Source organism: Mustela erminea, chromosome 20 (genome assembly GCF_009829155.1).
Source record: "Mustela erminea isolate mMusErm1 chromosome 20, mMusErm1.Pri, whole genome shotgun sequence".
NCBI classification, from domain to species: domain Eukaryota; kingdom Metazoa; phylum Chordata; class Mammalia; order Carnivora; family Mustelidae; genus Mustela; species Mustela erminea.
Window position 1 is genome coordinate 2,306,728 of NC_045633.1, and position 15,556 is coordinate 2,322,283.

At 53.5% G+C, this 15,556-nt stretch overlaps 1 protein-coding gene across 3 annotated transcripts in view; it reads left to right on the forward strand.

Annotated features, from left to right (window-relative positions):
* Positions 1 to 15,556, forward strand: part of GTF3C1 (general transcription factor IIIC subunit 1) — a 72,086-nt gene that overhangs the window by 17,959 nt on the left and 38,571 nt on the right. For all 3 annotated transcript variants that reach the window (XM_032328069.1, XM_032328070.1, XM_032328071.1), the window contains exons 6-8: positions 672 to 795; positions 13,404 to 13,571; positions 15,367 to 15,482. In XM_032328069.1, the coding sequence (XP_032183960.1) occupies positions 672 to 795; positions 13,404 to 13,571; positions 15,367 to 15,482 (408 nt within the window). The remainder of the gene's footprint in view (positions 1 to 671; positions 796 to 13,403; positions 13,572 to 15,366; positions 15,483 to 15,556) is intronic.

Consider the following 15,556-nt stretch of genomic DNA (forward strand, 5'->3'; position numbering starts at 1 on the left):
TCACTTTAACGTTGGCAAGTAAATCACTCATTTTCACAAACGTGTAGATGGGAAAACATGACCTATGCCGGAAGCTGCTCGTTGATGACCCCTGCGGTTAGAGGCACATAGGGGTCACTTTGGTCACATCGCCTCATGGCGCTGTGAGTGGTAGGGTGCACACACCCCTCCTCATTTTGTGGAAGCTTCGCTGATAAACTGAAAATTTTTTTGGCACTACATTTTTTTTTTTTTCTATTTTTTTTTCCATTGCCCAGGGAAGGTGTGTGTGTGCTTTGTGAGAGAGAGTGTGTGTGTGTTAATAGCACACTCGAATTTAAGAAAACCAGGCACTGACAGTATGCAATGAAAAACCGCCTTGTGGCTCTGCCCTGCCGTCTGCCTCACTCCCGGCCCTACGTGTCCTTTCAGGATCTTCGAGCAAATAAACCTCTTTGCCCCTTTTGTCATCGAAACCATTTATAGAATCTTGTATTTAGTGCTCTGGACCTTGCTTCTGTTTCCTCGACGGCGTACTTGCAGGCTTTCCTCCTTAGCCCCTCCTGTGTTCTCTCGTTCAAGGGAGTCGGTTACCCCGGGTTAACCCTGAACCTGTGTTTGCTGACAGGACTTCAGGGGTTGCGATCGCCTCGCTCGCGTCTGACGGCAGCTCTTACGTTGTGTTTTGGCAGGGGCTGTGCGAGAGGACATTTAAGCGGCTGTACCAGTACATGCTGAATGCTGGCCTTGCGAAGGTGGTGTCTCTCCCGTTGCAAGAGATCCACCCTGAGTGTGGGCCTTGTAAGACAAAGAAAGGTAAAGGTCACAGCCTCTGTCCCCTTGGCTGTGCAGACGGCTTTCACTTCTCCCTTCCAAGTTCAGCTTTTCTCTCTCCCTGCGTTCAGCCTCGCCGTGGGGTGACGGCACATTTGTTGGACTCTTCATTCCTCAGCGCCTCGCTTAGGGTCCCCTGTAGCAAAGTGCTCAGGAAATGTTTGCTGAGCGAAAGTAATCCTAAGTGCCAGCACGCGTCTCTGGGCAGATGTCCCTCCAACATCTCAGCTTCGTGGTGTCCAGAAACAGGTCCCATCTTTTCCTTGTTACGCTAAACCACTCTTCTTTCCAGCGTTTTGAAAATACCAGAGCTGTGTTGCATGATCTCAGTATTCTGTAGCCCTTGCAAGGTTGGTGGCAGTGTCACCTTTTACATAGAAGAAAATTAAAGGTAAGAGATGCGAAGTAATTTACGTAAGGTTGAGCCATCGGTAAGTGATGGATGGGGATTTGAACCTTCCAGGAAAATTAAACTAAGGACTGTATACTGTAAAACTTTAAAAAAAAACCTTCCTTAGTCTTTTATTTTCTCTGTTCTTGATTTTTTTTTTATGTCGTGCTGTTCGTGACGAACCGAATGAAGCTTCTTAAATGAAGCTGAGGGTCTTAAATGAAGCTTCTTAAATGAAGCTGAGGGTCAGGGCTTTCAGTAGAAGATGATAGATGGGACATGCGCATTTATCTGCCCTCTCCCCAGCCTCTCCCCTAGTGATGACAGGGATGTAAAGGGAATCAGCCTGCAGGTACAAAGAGACTAGGACAGGAATGACAGCAGAGAGTCGTCAGCAGTGTTCTGGAGCTCGATGCAGAAGGACAGTAGTAACAGACTGAGCAGCCTGGGGAGACTCAATGCCAGTGAAGGGCAGTCGCCAAGAATTGACGCCTCAGACCCTGAAATAAATGAAAAATGTGGCGATTCCAGGTACCTTTGAAGACCAGTCCGGATGGTGCCGGAGGCCAGAGGGTTGGTTGGCTGTGTGTGTCGGAAACTGCGGCTTCCCCAGCCCTCGCCCCTCCTCTGCATAGCCAGTCAAGAGGCCCTTTCCCACAAAGCTTTGGCTTTTTCTACTTCTCAAGATAAGATGCATTGGAAGGTTCCTGGATTCACAGACCCCGCTGGGGACAGGTGGTGTGCTGAAAATAGGACACTAAAAGGGGAGGGTTCTCTCACTGTGGTTCCAGATTTGGCTCTAGAACATTGGCAGCGAGACTTAGTGTCCCCTAGGCTGGTGGCTGGAGGCTCCTTTTCTGTAGAAACCAACCGGTCCAAGAGAAAAGTCTTTTAGATACTGAAATTAGGGCGATCCCAACAAAACCGCTGGCCCCTGCCCACTCAAGCCTACACGGAAGGCCACTCAGTTGCTCCTTCCCCTTCCCCACCCCGCACAACACCCAAGTCTTTGGGCAGCAATTGAATGCTTCACCAAACACTTGAGAAGTCTAATAGGAATGTAACAGAAACAAACAAATGTAGGAAATAGAAACAAAGTGAGGAGGAGAGAAAACCTAAAAGAATTGGCAGAGAGAAAGCATTGCATCCATGAAAACACGGGGAGAAGCGCTCAAGGAGGGACGTGCAGAAAATAAAAAAGAGCTCTTGCAAATAGAAGAAATGTGACTATTGCAACAAAAGAATGAGCAGAAGGGAAGGTAGTGAGAAAAAGTGGAGAAAAATCTCTCAGAAAAACTCAAAGGAGGTGAGAAACAGAGCTAAGTCGAAAGTAAGACGCTAAGCCTAGATGGTCCAGCGTCTGCACAAAGGGCTCGGGGAGAGACGGAATGTGTGCAGAGGAAGAAGGAAGACAGTGAGCGAGTCTCCCAGATCTGCAGGACACAAGTTCTGGAGAGCAAAAGACCCATCAGGTGCCTCGCACAAAGAACACGCCGAACCCCACACCAAAGCCTAACGCCCTGGGACTTTGGAAACCTGGAGCAAGGGAGACTTCAGGGAGGAGAAGGCCGACTTCCAGTAGTAACTGAAGCCGGCTGGCCTCGGGGCAGTGCTTTCATGCTAACGGGAATGCATCTTCCATCTGGAGCTCTCTGGTCTGCTTTCGCGGCAGTCCACTGTGAAAATACGGAGGTTTTCACACATTCAGATCTGAAACCGCTCATCTCGTATCTCCCATGTTCCCTTCCAGGAAGCTGCGGGAGGGTAGAGACCATCAAACAGCAGACCGAAAGAAGAGGCAGGAAAAGTGGGGTCCGGGTCGTGGGGGAGACCAGGAAAAACATGGGGAGGTGGTGAAGGGAAATCGCTGTGATGGGCGCCATGGCAACCAGCCACACGGGAGCAGGGCGGAAGCGCTCTGGAGGGAAGGAAGTCCGTGCAAAGGATCAGCTTCTCAGTGAGTGAGTGTTTAGAGAAGGTTGTGGGTTGGCAGAGGGCCTGCGTGGGAATTAGTGTCAGGTACGCACACGACCAAGGCAGTGGGAAAGCACGAAGTTACTAAGGCCAAAGAAAACCAGAAGGTGTATAAGAAAAAAAGGTTAGAGCCTGACTTTGTGGGCACAGTAGGGAACCTCCAGAGGCTGGCTTCTGTCACTGCAGCTCAGGAGAGAGTGTGCTGACGGACCGACAGCAGCCTCCCCAGTGAGCAGCTCTGTGTACTGGAGGTCGGCAGTCATGTTTGGCAAGTGGCCGTGAACTGCTGGTCTGAGGGGCTCTGTTTCTTCCTTGACCTTGCTGAACTGATCGGTCGCTGCCCATCCTGCCTGGCTTCCCTGTGTCGGAGCAAAGTTTGTGAAGGAGATGGTAACAGACAAACATTACAGGTGAAGAAACCAAGGCAGGTGTCCCCAGCGGTCAGGAAGGCCCCCAGAGGGGACCTCACTTTTGAGTCCCTTCAGTGCCAAGGGCACTTGGGACTGGTCGAATGCCTGAGATCCCTCCAGAAAGGTGGCGTCAGCCTTTTCAGTAGAAAGAAAGCCAGGAAGTACCGCCAGGTCCTGTAGCAGGGATGAAAGTCCCAGAGGTGTCCTGGGGACTGCTCTGCGTGCTTAATACCGAAATGACCTGTGGGTCTGTTAATTTATTTCCTGATTTATTGGAAGGAAGACATTAAAAATAAACAGATAGAATGATTATATTTTTAAAGGAAAGAGAAACTGAGAAGGAGACGCCCTTAAAGAAACTTTCTTGCTGATCAGGCAGCCACAGAGCAAAGCTTGTCCCAGGCTTGGGGTCCCTGGAAATGTAAGCCTGCCCTTGCAACTAAGACACCAACCAGAGCAAACTCTGTTGTCAGACAGCCCTGGGTCAGAATTCTCATTCTGTCACATCTGTTGGGGTGACCTTCTGCAAGTTTTGGCCTCTCCCCGCCTCAGCAGAATTATCTGGGGGTAATAATGCGACTTTCCAGAGTGTCGTGGGGCTTACAGAAGACCTGTACACAGCAGGGGCCACAGACTAGTGAGTGGCCACGTGTAGCAATGTGATTTGCTTGGCTCACAGTGTGTGTTTTCATTGAATTCATTGCTGAGTATTTAAAAATCAGAAATTGTCCCTAAAAAGTCAGCCTTTCAACTTCCCTGCAAAAAGTGAAATTAGGCAACGTTAAACTGCATTTCTTTAATAGCCATCAGCCAGGCAGAGAGATGCTGCTGCCTTTCTACAGGCCCATCTTCCCCACCCCCCAAGGACACCCTGCCGCCTGCTTTGTGTGTCTGCGTCACATGGTGTGTGGTCCCCGTTTTCTTGAAGCCTAGTGTTGGCAAGAGAAGTCCAGAAACCCCCCAAGACTGGCTACTGATGATCGTGATGGCTTTAGCTCCTTACGTGAGCTGAAGTGGGCAGACCCCTAAGACAGTGACCATCAGACATCTTAGATTGTCACACACCAGCCCGGTAGAGCCCAGAGCCCGTTCTGACGGTTCAGGAGAATCATCTCATTCCGGGCTGGTCTTGTTCCCCACCTCCTGCTGCTTGGGCTCATGGGCTGGGTGCCCCTCACTCCCAGCGTGACTCAGGTGTTTCTCTATGTGACTCGTTTCCAGCTAGGCCAGGAGCTCCTTGAGAGTGGGGGCCCCGCCTGTCATGTACTTTTATCCTTGAGGCCTCTGCAGCGTCTGCTCGGAACAATGTAGGTGCTGAGCAAGTGTTCAGCAAATTTAATTTAATTAGGCAGGACTTGGTTCCTCTCCTTGTGCAGGAGACAAGGGATGAAGGCAGTTTTAGTCTTTTTGTCTTGTGCCTTGTCTTCCCAATTTACAGAATTAACATAAACCTTCCCTCTAAGGCATTATAGCACAGACAAGACTTAAATAATAAATAAAGATGATGGATTACTTCATGTAAATTTACAGGTGTGCCTGGATATATACGAGTTGTTTCTAAGAGCTGTAAATAAAGAGTTTGGATTTGGGCATATTTCAAGTACATTACAGGAAGCCGCAGTGATCTGCTTTGCAAAAAGAAAAAAAAAAAGCCTCGGTTATAAAAACGGTCACCCTGAACTGATCTGTTTTGCAAAATTTGGATTATATTCTTCAAGTGTTTGCTAGTCATACTGTGTTTATTCATTTGGGCTGAGAACAAAGGGGAAGAGAAAGAGAAGTTAACTTTGTGATTCTTCGGAAAATGATGGCCAACTGGTAGCAGGTGACAGAAGTTGTGTGCCCTGGGGCGCGTGACGGGCTCAGTCAGCGGCTTGTCCAGCACCGAAAAGGATGGAGAAGCGGTCCGAACACCTGGATTCCCCGTTTTCCCTGTTTAGGATATAGACTCTTCCCATAGCTATTAATTCATGTCCCTTAAGAAGAAAGAACAAATTCAACAAGATTACAGGATACAAGGTTAATATACAAAAGTATTAACGATGTGAAAACAAAATTAAGAAAGCAATTCTGTAGCATCAAAAAAAAATAACACACTTGGGAATAATGCATTCAAGCACACAAAGTATAAAACAGTCTGAGAACTACAGAACAGTGTGGACAAATTTAAGATCTAAGCAGATGGGAACATCCCTTGTTCATGGATCTGGAGATTTATTTATTTATTTATTTATTTAGATTTTATTTGGGGGAGAGAGAGAGAGCACGAGCGAGGGGAGGAGCAGAGGGAGAAGCAGACTCACCACCGAGCCACTGACCAGGAAGCCTCAATGTGGGGCTCGGTCCCGGGATCCTGAGACCTAAGCCGAAGGCAGACCCTTAACCGACTGAGCCACGCAGGCGCTCTGGATCTGGAGTTTTAATGTAAAGATGGCAGCACTCCCCAAACCAGGAAAATACCAACTGATGTGTAGACTTCGGCAAGCTAATTCTGAAGTTCATACGGAATTGCAGGGTGTCCAGAAAGTTAGTCTTGAGAAATAAGAATCAAGTACTGTAGGAAGACTTACACTTCTCAGTTTTGAAACTACTGCAGAGCAACAATAATCAAGCCAGTACGGTACTGCCACAAGGACAGACCGATCAAGGAGTAGAATTGAGAGTGTGGGACGTACACCCACATGCCGTGGTCTGCTGATTTTCAGCAGGCGTGCCAAGACCATCCAACTAAGGAAGAAGCCAGTCACAAAAGGCTATTGCTATAGGAGTCCATTTGAAGGAAAGTCCAGAGTGGGGAATCTAGAAGTAGATCAGTGAGCGCCTCGGGGCACCCAGGGTGCCAGCTGCAAGGTCTAAGGTGGGGAAGTGTTCAAAATTAGACTGTGGACAGATACACCTACCCTGGGAATAGACCACATCACCACTGTTGTGCACAGTGCGCGAGGTGAATGGTACAGAATGTGGATCGTGACTCAGTAAAGCAGTTAAAAATGAACAGCAAGAAACACTTGTAACGGGTTCAGCGAACTCAATTAAGATCATTAAAGTGGCACAAAGCGACTTTTGAAAAGTTACAGTGGGATTAAAGTATACAAGCTAAGGAAAAAAAATAAGCCATATCGAGAAGGATTAAAACACAATAAAATAAAGATAAAGGTTTAAAAGAGCTTTGAAACCAGGAGAGTGGAATTAAAAAGAATGAAGATCAGAAACACAGAAAGGATAAAGGGTGAACATAAACGTGAAAAGGATAGAAAAAGATCGTCAGGAGCGGAGTTTAAAGCTTAGGAAATTAGTGGCATGGGGCCGGGGGAAGGGCCCAGTGGTGGAACCAGTAAAATAGTTAAAATAGCAAAATCTCTCGGTTAAAAGTGGCAACGTTGACTACAGGATCCCAGCTCAAAAAGGAAGGGTAATTACTGTCAATATTTAAGACAGATAAAAGAAACAGACATTTTAATATTAAAAAAAAAAAAAAAAAAAATGACTAGAGGCAAGCACCTGAAAGGTAGACTACAGAGTAAGATCCTCCGTGGTGTTCATTCCAGACCTTGGGTCAGGTCAAGCTGAGCCCCGAGCAGCCCTCCCACTCGAGAAGGGGCTCAGCACCTGGGGACTGTGACCTTGGTGGGAACTAGTCCTTCCCTCTCCGCTCCTGTGCACCTGTCCCAGCCGTGCTGTGGGTGGCGGGGGCAGGTGGTGAGGGGCCAGAGGACTAGTCTGCAGAGTGTGACGGGGGCATATGGCAATAAGTGTGCCACACACAGGGCTGATGGTGGGGAGGGGCCGACAAGATTGCTCTCAGGGCTCGGAAGAGGCGAGGGCAGGGACGTGTGAGCACGTGCCTGGTCACAGAGGGGACCGGCTGGCCACAGGTTGGCTGGGAGGCCAGTGAGTGACAGATGTGTCCGTGCTGGGTGCCACTCCATTCTTAACTGGTGCCTGCTCAGAGCCCTCAAGAAAGGTCCACTGCGGTCATGCCCAGCCCAGCATGGTTTCCACCAGCCCTTTTCCTTCAGTGGGTCTCTGAGAACCTCCAGGGACCTAAATGGGTCCATCCCTGACTTAGCCCAAAGGGCTTGGGAGGTGGTTCTTGCCCTGGGTGTTCAATGGGGGCTCTGGAACTCCTCACCGGCTAAGAGCGTTTTCCCAGTGTCCTAAAGCTTGCAAGCCCCCTTCTATGGACGTGGTTTGTCAGCCTCCTTGTCACCTTGCTTGGTTAGCACGGGGAACTTCGGCTCCATCGACTTATCTTGGGCGGTGGAAAGAGGAAGGCACCCGGGGACATTCTTCCATTCTGTTGTCCCATTTGTGGACAGTCTGGAGCCCAGGGAGAGGTGGAAAAGCCATCCATAGATTATGCCAGGCTCTGTGCCAAGTGTTGGTGCTCGATTCGGATCCTTGATGGCCACCCCATCATGTGGGTGCTTTTCTTTCCTTCCCTCTGCTGATGAGAAAACCAGCGCACATATCCCTTGCCTCGGGCCGTAGAACGAGGAAGAGCCAGTGTGGAGGTTTGAGCACAGAATGTGTGAGTCTCTAACCAGGGCCCTTGGCTGCCTCCCTAAGAGAGGGCTGGGGCTGAACTCACGGGCCGTGGTGGCTGGTGGGCGAGCGTCTGGGGCCAGAGCAGTGGCGGGGGCTGAAGACAGGGCCAGCCTAGGACAGCCGTCCAGGGCAGGAGAGTCGGAAGATGTGGGCTCCCCTGCCGGTCTTCTCTCCAGTCCCTCTCCCTCAACCACCGCAGAGATTACCAAAACGTGCCTGCAGAATAAAGGCAAGCAGGGCTACAAAATACAAAATAACGAGCGGCATTGCTTGGCCTCTAGACCTCACACAGCCAGCCTTCCCCTTCAACCCTGCCCTGCTGCCGGCCTTCGCCCATGTCTGCCTAGACAGTTCTGGGTGCCCTCTAGCAATCCGCCTCCGGGGTCTTCCCTCTCGCCTTCCCCTGCCTAGCTCCACTGGCCGCCTCGTTTCCCAGCACTCCTGGCTCCTTTCCCTGTAATCACGGGGCGGGTAGTGTGCTCAGTTCGTGAGGCTGAGCGCTTACCTGCATTCACTCCCCAGGTCCTTCCCTGCAGGTTAGTTCAGCCACGCTGTTACGATTATGCCCATTTTACAGAGGAAAAAAACTGAGGCTCCAAACACTTAGCCCAACGCAGGGCTCCATCTCAGCCCAGGGATCATGACCTAAGCAAACCAACTGTGCCACCCAGGGGTCCCCAGAGCCCAGATTTCTAACCAGTTCTATCACTCTGGTGCCTGGGCTGCAGCAGCCTCCCTCATTCGGAGTGCAGCCCTTGAATTCTGTGTCCAGCAGCTACCCAAAGCCCTTACCTCCAGATTGTCCCATGCGTTGGTTTCTCGGTTCAGCTTCCAGACTACCTAGCACTGGCTACCCCAGACCCATCTAGGGGTGTGCGGGGGGGCGGGGAGCAGGACACGAGTAAAACTGAATTTACATAACCTCTCCCTGGCTCACCAGTAGGACTGGCCCCTCATGGGTGACTTAAGAGCAAAGCTGGCATGGCGCTCATCTGTTCCCATCTCGTTTTTGCTTTCTCCTGGGTTCGTCAGGTTAAGCGCACCGGTCTGCTAGGTGGCCAGGTGAGCTCTTGGCTGGGAGTGTGAGAAACACGGGCTGTGGGTCCCCTTTATGTCCGCTCAGGATGTCCCTTTACAGAGAAGGGTGTTTTCCGACAGAACCTGGAAGCTGCAAGCCCAGCCAGGTTGCCCAGTGTGGGAGGAGGGCCACTTTCTAGGTCCAGGACATCCATTAGGCCACATCAACCCTCTGAGCCTGTTTTCCTTTCTCGTAAAGTGGCAGGTGCACCTGCCACACCCTGGGTTCTCAGGAAGGATTCACCCCTTCCCTTCTTTGCGGCTCTTCATAGTATGGAAACGAAGCCGTTCTTCCTTCGTGCCACGGCAAGCCCATCCGGCATCTTTGGCACAGCAGAACCGTGTGCTTGATTCGTGTGGAACTGTGGACATCAGTGCACACTCTTCCTTTAAAACGCTTGAGTGCAGTGATCTGGCTGGTTCTGTCTTGCCTTTTGTTCCTGAGAAGTAAGCCCTATGCCCAGGCGTCCGTGGGTGCCATTAATAGGCCTGTGACTCCTCCGGGAAGCGTGGCTGGTCGTCAGGGTGGGCGTTCAGACAGACCCGTGGGCTCCTTTTGCCCTGTGGGTGTGTGCTGCCTGGGGTCTCGCTCTGGCCCCTTCTGCTTCGGCTTTTGCTGACTTGCAGTCTGGAACAGGCTCTTTAAATTGCCTTAAAAATAGCCAAATAGGAGCTGAAGGGATCCCAAGAATAAAAATTGGAATTCTGGGGCTGGTAAACTTGCAGAGCCGTGGGAAAGGTACGGAAGGCTGGCGTAACGAATTCCCAGTGGCTCCTTGGAGCGTGAGCCACAGACTACCCAGTGTTGCCTCCTCCACCGGCCTCAGGGCTTAACAACTCTCCCTATAACCCCCCGAGGCTAGACATTCTCCTTAGCTTGGTTAAATGATTGGGGTTTCCTTGTCTGAAGGCTCTAGAAGAAAGTCAGTGCTGTTGGGACTCGTGGCAGGGAAATCAGCCATGCTGGATGGGATGGCTAGAGCTGCAGACCCATGGCCCCTAACCCGCCAGCAGCCATCCTGCCAGGATGCGTCCTGCCTGGCCTTCTGGAAGCACAGTGGCCTCGTGCTGAGCCCAGTCTGAGTGGCTTGAGCCGAACCCTCCGTTGGAAGTATGCTGGAGACTCGCCTGTGCAGTGGGGTTTCTGGAGGCCCTCAGCTTCGGACTGTGCCATCTAAGGGTCAGGGCACGTGCCCGCTGCTCGGGCCAGCTGACTGCTCTGTGCCAGCCTCTGCATGGGTGTCCTCTGGGCATGAGGTGGAGAACACCGGCCTCTCACTTTGTTAAGTGGAATGCAAGGAGCTCTGCTCACTTCCCCAGAGTCTCCAAAACGAGTGGTCGTAGAGCTGAGATGCCCTATGTCCACCTGACCCCGGAGCCCCGCTTCCCCTCAGTGCTCCCCTGAAGGTCTGGCCATCCTGGCAGGCAGCAGAGGCAGCGGCGGGGCCTTTGGGACGACGCCGTGCTGAGGCTGTGACGGGACAGGCATCGCGTGCTGTCGGAGCAGAGGGGAGCTCAGGTGCCGACCTGACGCTGCTATGAGGAGCAGACGCTGGGAAGGCCAAGGGGGGCTTCCTTCCTCGCCCTTCTGACCCACGAGTTTGTCATGGCCGTTCGCCGCCGCCCCCTGGGCTGATGTCCGCGCCACCCCGTGTATCTCTCCTTGGCCAGTTCAGCCCGTAAGGAAGCTAAAACGGGGTGCGAGAAAGAACACCTGGCTTTGGTGAGCGGTGCCGGACTGTGTCCCCTACGTGCTGCCCTGGGCCACCGCCTCTGCAGAAGCCCGCGTCCCCGGCCCCAGGTCACCCGCTGTGCTCAGTCACACGGATGCCTCTGCGTTAGGGGCTGTATGTTGTCCATGGTTGGGGACCTGGGCTCGGGAGACAGACAGCCTGGTAAATCCCAGCTTCTCCCTTGCTGAGGAGCGGGAGTTTGGGCAAATGCCTCCGCTCCCGGTATCCTCAAGTGGGACACGGAACGGTAGCGGCCACCTGCTCGGGCCGCGGGGAGGACCAGCTTGTATGAAACGCGGAGAGCTTCCATCGGTGTCCGGCGCGCTGCGCGTATTCAAGCGATGGGAACAGTTCGGACATTGGGGGCGGGCGGTCGGTCTAGGAGCGCTGTCTGAGGGACTACAGGGGCCCCTGGGGGCTGACGGGCCTGGGAGGGCCTTGGGTAGAGAACAGCGGGGGAAGACCGAGTGGGGAATGACCTGGTGGTCGCTGTTCTGCCTGTGTGCTGGGTGTGCTCACTCCGAGGAGGAAATACCAGTGCGACATCCAATTCTGTGGTCACTTGAGCCTGGAAATAATTTTCACCCACACAGACAGGCCCAAGTCTCCCCCTCATCACTGTGCCTCCCCTCCCCGTTCCTTTAGACTTCCATCTGGAGAGGGAGAAATGGAGAGAGCAGGGCCCGAACCCCAAGCAAAGGGCGGCGCCCTGGGAAGCGGGAAAACCTGAGAGGGCCTGGCAGGCGTGGGGGGAGCAAAGGCGTGAGGAAGCCGGTGCTGTGACGTCACGTTTCTTCTCTTGAAAACTCACGGAACGGGGGGCGGGGGGGGGGCGGTTTGCTCTCACCGTGAGGAGTGCAGGCAAATCCGCACCAGACCGGTGCCTGAGGCTTCCCACACTTCTGTGACCATTTGCCCCAGGCCTGCTTCTAGGAGATTCTGGTAGATCGGCCTTGGCCGGACCCTGCTCCGAGGGTAAGTCGGATGATTTTGGGGCCCTGCGATGCGTTGCTGTTTGTGAATTTCACCTGCAATCCGCATGCTCTGCCCTCCCATGAGACTCCCCTTCCCCACTTGGGGTGTCGTACCTGACCTTGCTCAGAGGTCAGTCTGCAGTGCTCGGTGTGAGCATTTCCATCCAGGGGAAGGCCCTCGGTGGCCACAGCTCCTGCACAAGATGGCTGGGAAACAGAGACCAGCTTGGCACTGGTACCTGGATTATACCCCTTGGTGTCCGGGTGGAGAAACCGTCCGCATCCCCGTGCTAACAGCTACTGCAGACTTAGGGACTACAAATGACGCGGCTTTATGATTTCAGACTTCCAGAAGTCTGAGATGGGTGTCCTAGGGCTAAACCCGTGATGTCGGCAGGGCTTTACTCCTTCAGCAGGCTCTCAGAGAGAACCCGCTTCCTGGCCATTTCCCGTCTCCACAGGGCCCCTGCCTGCCTTGGCTGCTTCTCTCTCCCTCTTCAAAGCCAGCGGCCTGGCATCCTCCACTCGCTCTGATGCTCCTGCCTCCCTCTCTGAGGACTCTGACGTTGGCCCACCCGGATTCTCCGGACTGAGACGACCCCCACAGCGAAAAGCCTTAACTCACTCATGCCCACAAGTCCCTCTTCCATACAGGGTCACGTTTTCACAGGTTCCAGGTAGCAGGGCATGGCCACCCTCGAGGGGCCCCCCTTCTGCCCCCGCACTCCTCTGTCCCAGGACCTCCTGGTGCGGGACCAGTGAAGTGTTGAGATGTTTTTGCTCTCCCTTGCAACTTCTCTCGGGATAGCCATGCCCGAGCTGGCTGCTTCTCTCCCGTGGTGCTTGTGTGGGTTGGGTGTGGCACACCGTGCATGTCTGAAGGGCCGCGCTGGCCCGCACCCCACCGCTCAGTCCCTCCTTGTTTGGGTGGTTCCAGAAAGCTAGTGCACGGTGTTGTGTGGACCTCTTCGGGCTGGCAGCTTTTGCCTCCTTCTGGAGTTTTCTTGGAATAAATTCCCACTCTTGGCATCATTGGTGAAAGCCTTCCAGCAGTGTCCTCAGAGGGTTCTAGAACGCATCCACAGTGCTGCTGCAGCTTACTGGCAGTGGGTCTCCCCTTTCAGAATGCTGTTCGTGTGCCAGGTGCCAGTGCTGGGTAGCTGGCGTGGACAGGCAGACTTGCCCCTCGTCACAGAGCTTGTCTTGAGCAGGAGAAGTCCGTTGTTTGCTTGATAGGACTGACACAGTGCCTCATTATTCCTCTCATTTGCATTTCCTTGTTTACTAATTATAGGGCACAAAAAACGGTTCTGTGGAGGACACGTTCAGGTCTCGTGCCCCAGGACGTGCTATTTTCAATATTCTGAACTTGATCCTTTCTCTGGGTCTCTGTCTCAGCTGTGTCCCCTACCCCCATCCCTTGCCCCCCGCCACCAGCAGTGTTCTGCTCTTTGGGGGAAACCATGCCGTGTTGCATTCCTAGGGACGGACGTCATGGTGCGCTGCCTCAGGCTGCTGAAGGAATTCAAACGGAAGGTCGAGGACGACCATGACCAGGACGACGATGAGGACGAGGAGGTCATCTCCAAGGGAGTGCCCCCGGTGGACATTGTGTACGAGCGGGACATGCTCACGCAGACCTACGAACTCAGTAGGTCCTCTGCGCGCGTGCCTGCTGGCGTGTGGGTCCCGCGCACCGCAGACCAGGGCTCGCGAAGGAGAGGGCGTGTGGTTGAGACTGGGCAGCGGCAGGGAGCCCTGTGGTTCCCCGGAAGGTTCAGGCTTTGGGTCGGATCTGAGTGTGAGGAGTTGCTCTGTAGGACGGCAGCAAGGTCCTGAGCCTCCGTTCCCACATCCGTGCTCTGGGGATGCTCTGCACCCAGCGCGTGAGTGGGGCTGAGGAGGAGCAGAAATAGGACGTCAGAGCGGGCCCTCCGTAGAAGGCACGAAGAAGCTGAGCCCTTAATACTCTAACGCAGACATTCGAGAGCTCGCTCGCGCTGTCTGAGATCTGTCTGGACTTACTGCAGGCTCGGAGTTCGGTGAGGAGTGGGGAGAAAAGCATCTCTCCCCACTCCTCGCCCTTCCCCTGGATTCCCTGGAATCCACGTAAGACACCAGTGACCGAGAGCCGCAGACGGGGTGGCCCCGGGTCCCCATGGGGAGGAGCACAGGGGAGGAGGCACGGTGGCCACAGAATGCAAGTTGGCAGCCAGTACAAAGCAATGCCGGGGAATCAGCACAGACATTCTGAGGGGCTTTTTGGCATTTTTTTAAATCAACTCTTAATATCCCTCCAAATGGGTTCCTCAGAACATGTTTTGGGAAAAGCTATCCTCAACCTTCTTAGGCCAGCTTTGAGCAGGTTACTAGTTCGATATGGTGACACATCCTAGTCCCCTCTTCTGATTCTTTGTGTGAAAGAAAGCGTAAGTGCGCCCTTGGCTGGGTGGGGGGAGATGGGGCAGAGGGAGAGGGAGAGTCTCAAGCAGGCTCCATGCCCGGCGTGGACCCCAACGTGGGGCTCCATCTCATGACCCTGAGATCATGACTGGAGCCGAAATCAAGAGTCCGATGCTCAACTAACTGAGCCACCCAGGTGCCCCTCCCTTTCGTGCCGATGTTGATTTTTGTGTGAGTTCAAGGCTGCAAGCCCTCCTTTGTCCAGATGGCTCGTACCTGGCAGCCTCAGGTGCCCGCCGTAGGAGGAAGTAAAGGGGCAGCTATTTCTGAACACACACCTTTGCCGGCAAGCCTGCCCTGTGGTTCATGTACTTTACCGGGGGCGGGGGGCACCCCTGCCCCCACGCCTGCCAGGCTCCATCGTGGAGTTCCCAGTCCCAGAGCCACTGAGTAGATTCCACAGGGCTTCTCGGAGGCACAGACAGTGACAGCATGTAGCGGGGCAGGAGCTGACAAAGTAGACGGAGCAGATGATAAAGCACAGTCGCCGGCCGCTCGCTTACTGCGGGGCCCTGCAGCACTCTGCCCCCCTCCGCCCCAACTGGCATTACGGGACACTGCTGGCTGAGGTGTTCAGAATGCATCTGAGTCTGCCCAGAAGGCCACGGAAATGGATAAAGTTCTTAATTAAAAACCATTTAAAAAGAAGAAGAAAGAAAGAATCGGTTTCATGGATCTGGAAAAGTCCATGTGAAAGAGTGAGCTCCCTGCTGCCGGGCAAAAGCGAGGTCGCCCGGAGCCAAGTGCACCCACAGCCGGCCACTTGGCATTTATGGCTCCAAGGGGAGGAGGCTGCACTGAAGCGTTTTGGAAGGAGGGCTCAGAGGCTCTTGGCAGGGGAGGGAGAGGGGGATATTTTATCCTGCATGTTGGTTCAGCACTTGGACGAGCCTGTGCTTCCCGAGGCGGCGGGACCGGACTTGGCCTTGTGTGGGCGGGCGCCCTCGCAGTGGCTGCGGCTCACACATTTTCATTTCCCACAGTTGAGCGCAGAGGCACGAAAGGCATTTCCCAAGCTGAAATCCGAGTGGCTATGAACGTGGGAAAGCTGGAAGCCAGAATGCTGTGTCGTCTTCTTCAGAGGTTCAAGGTTGTCAAGGTAACATGGCGAGTCACGTGCCCGCTTCGGTGTGTCTGGCCGCAGGCGGGGTGTGCCAGCCCAGGGCTGTCTCA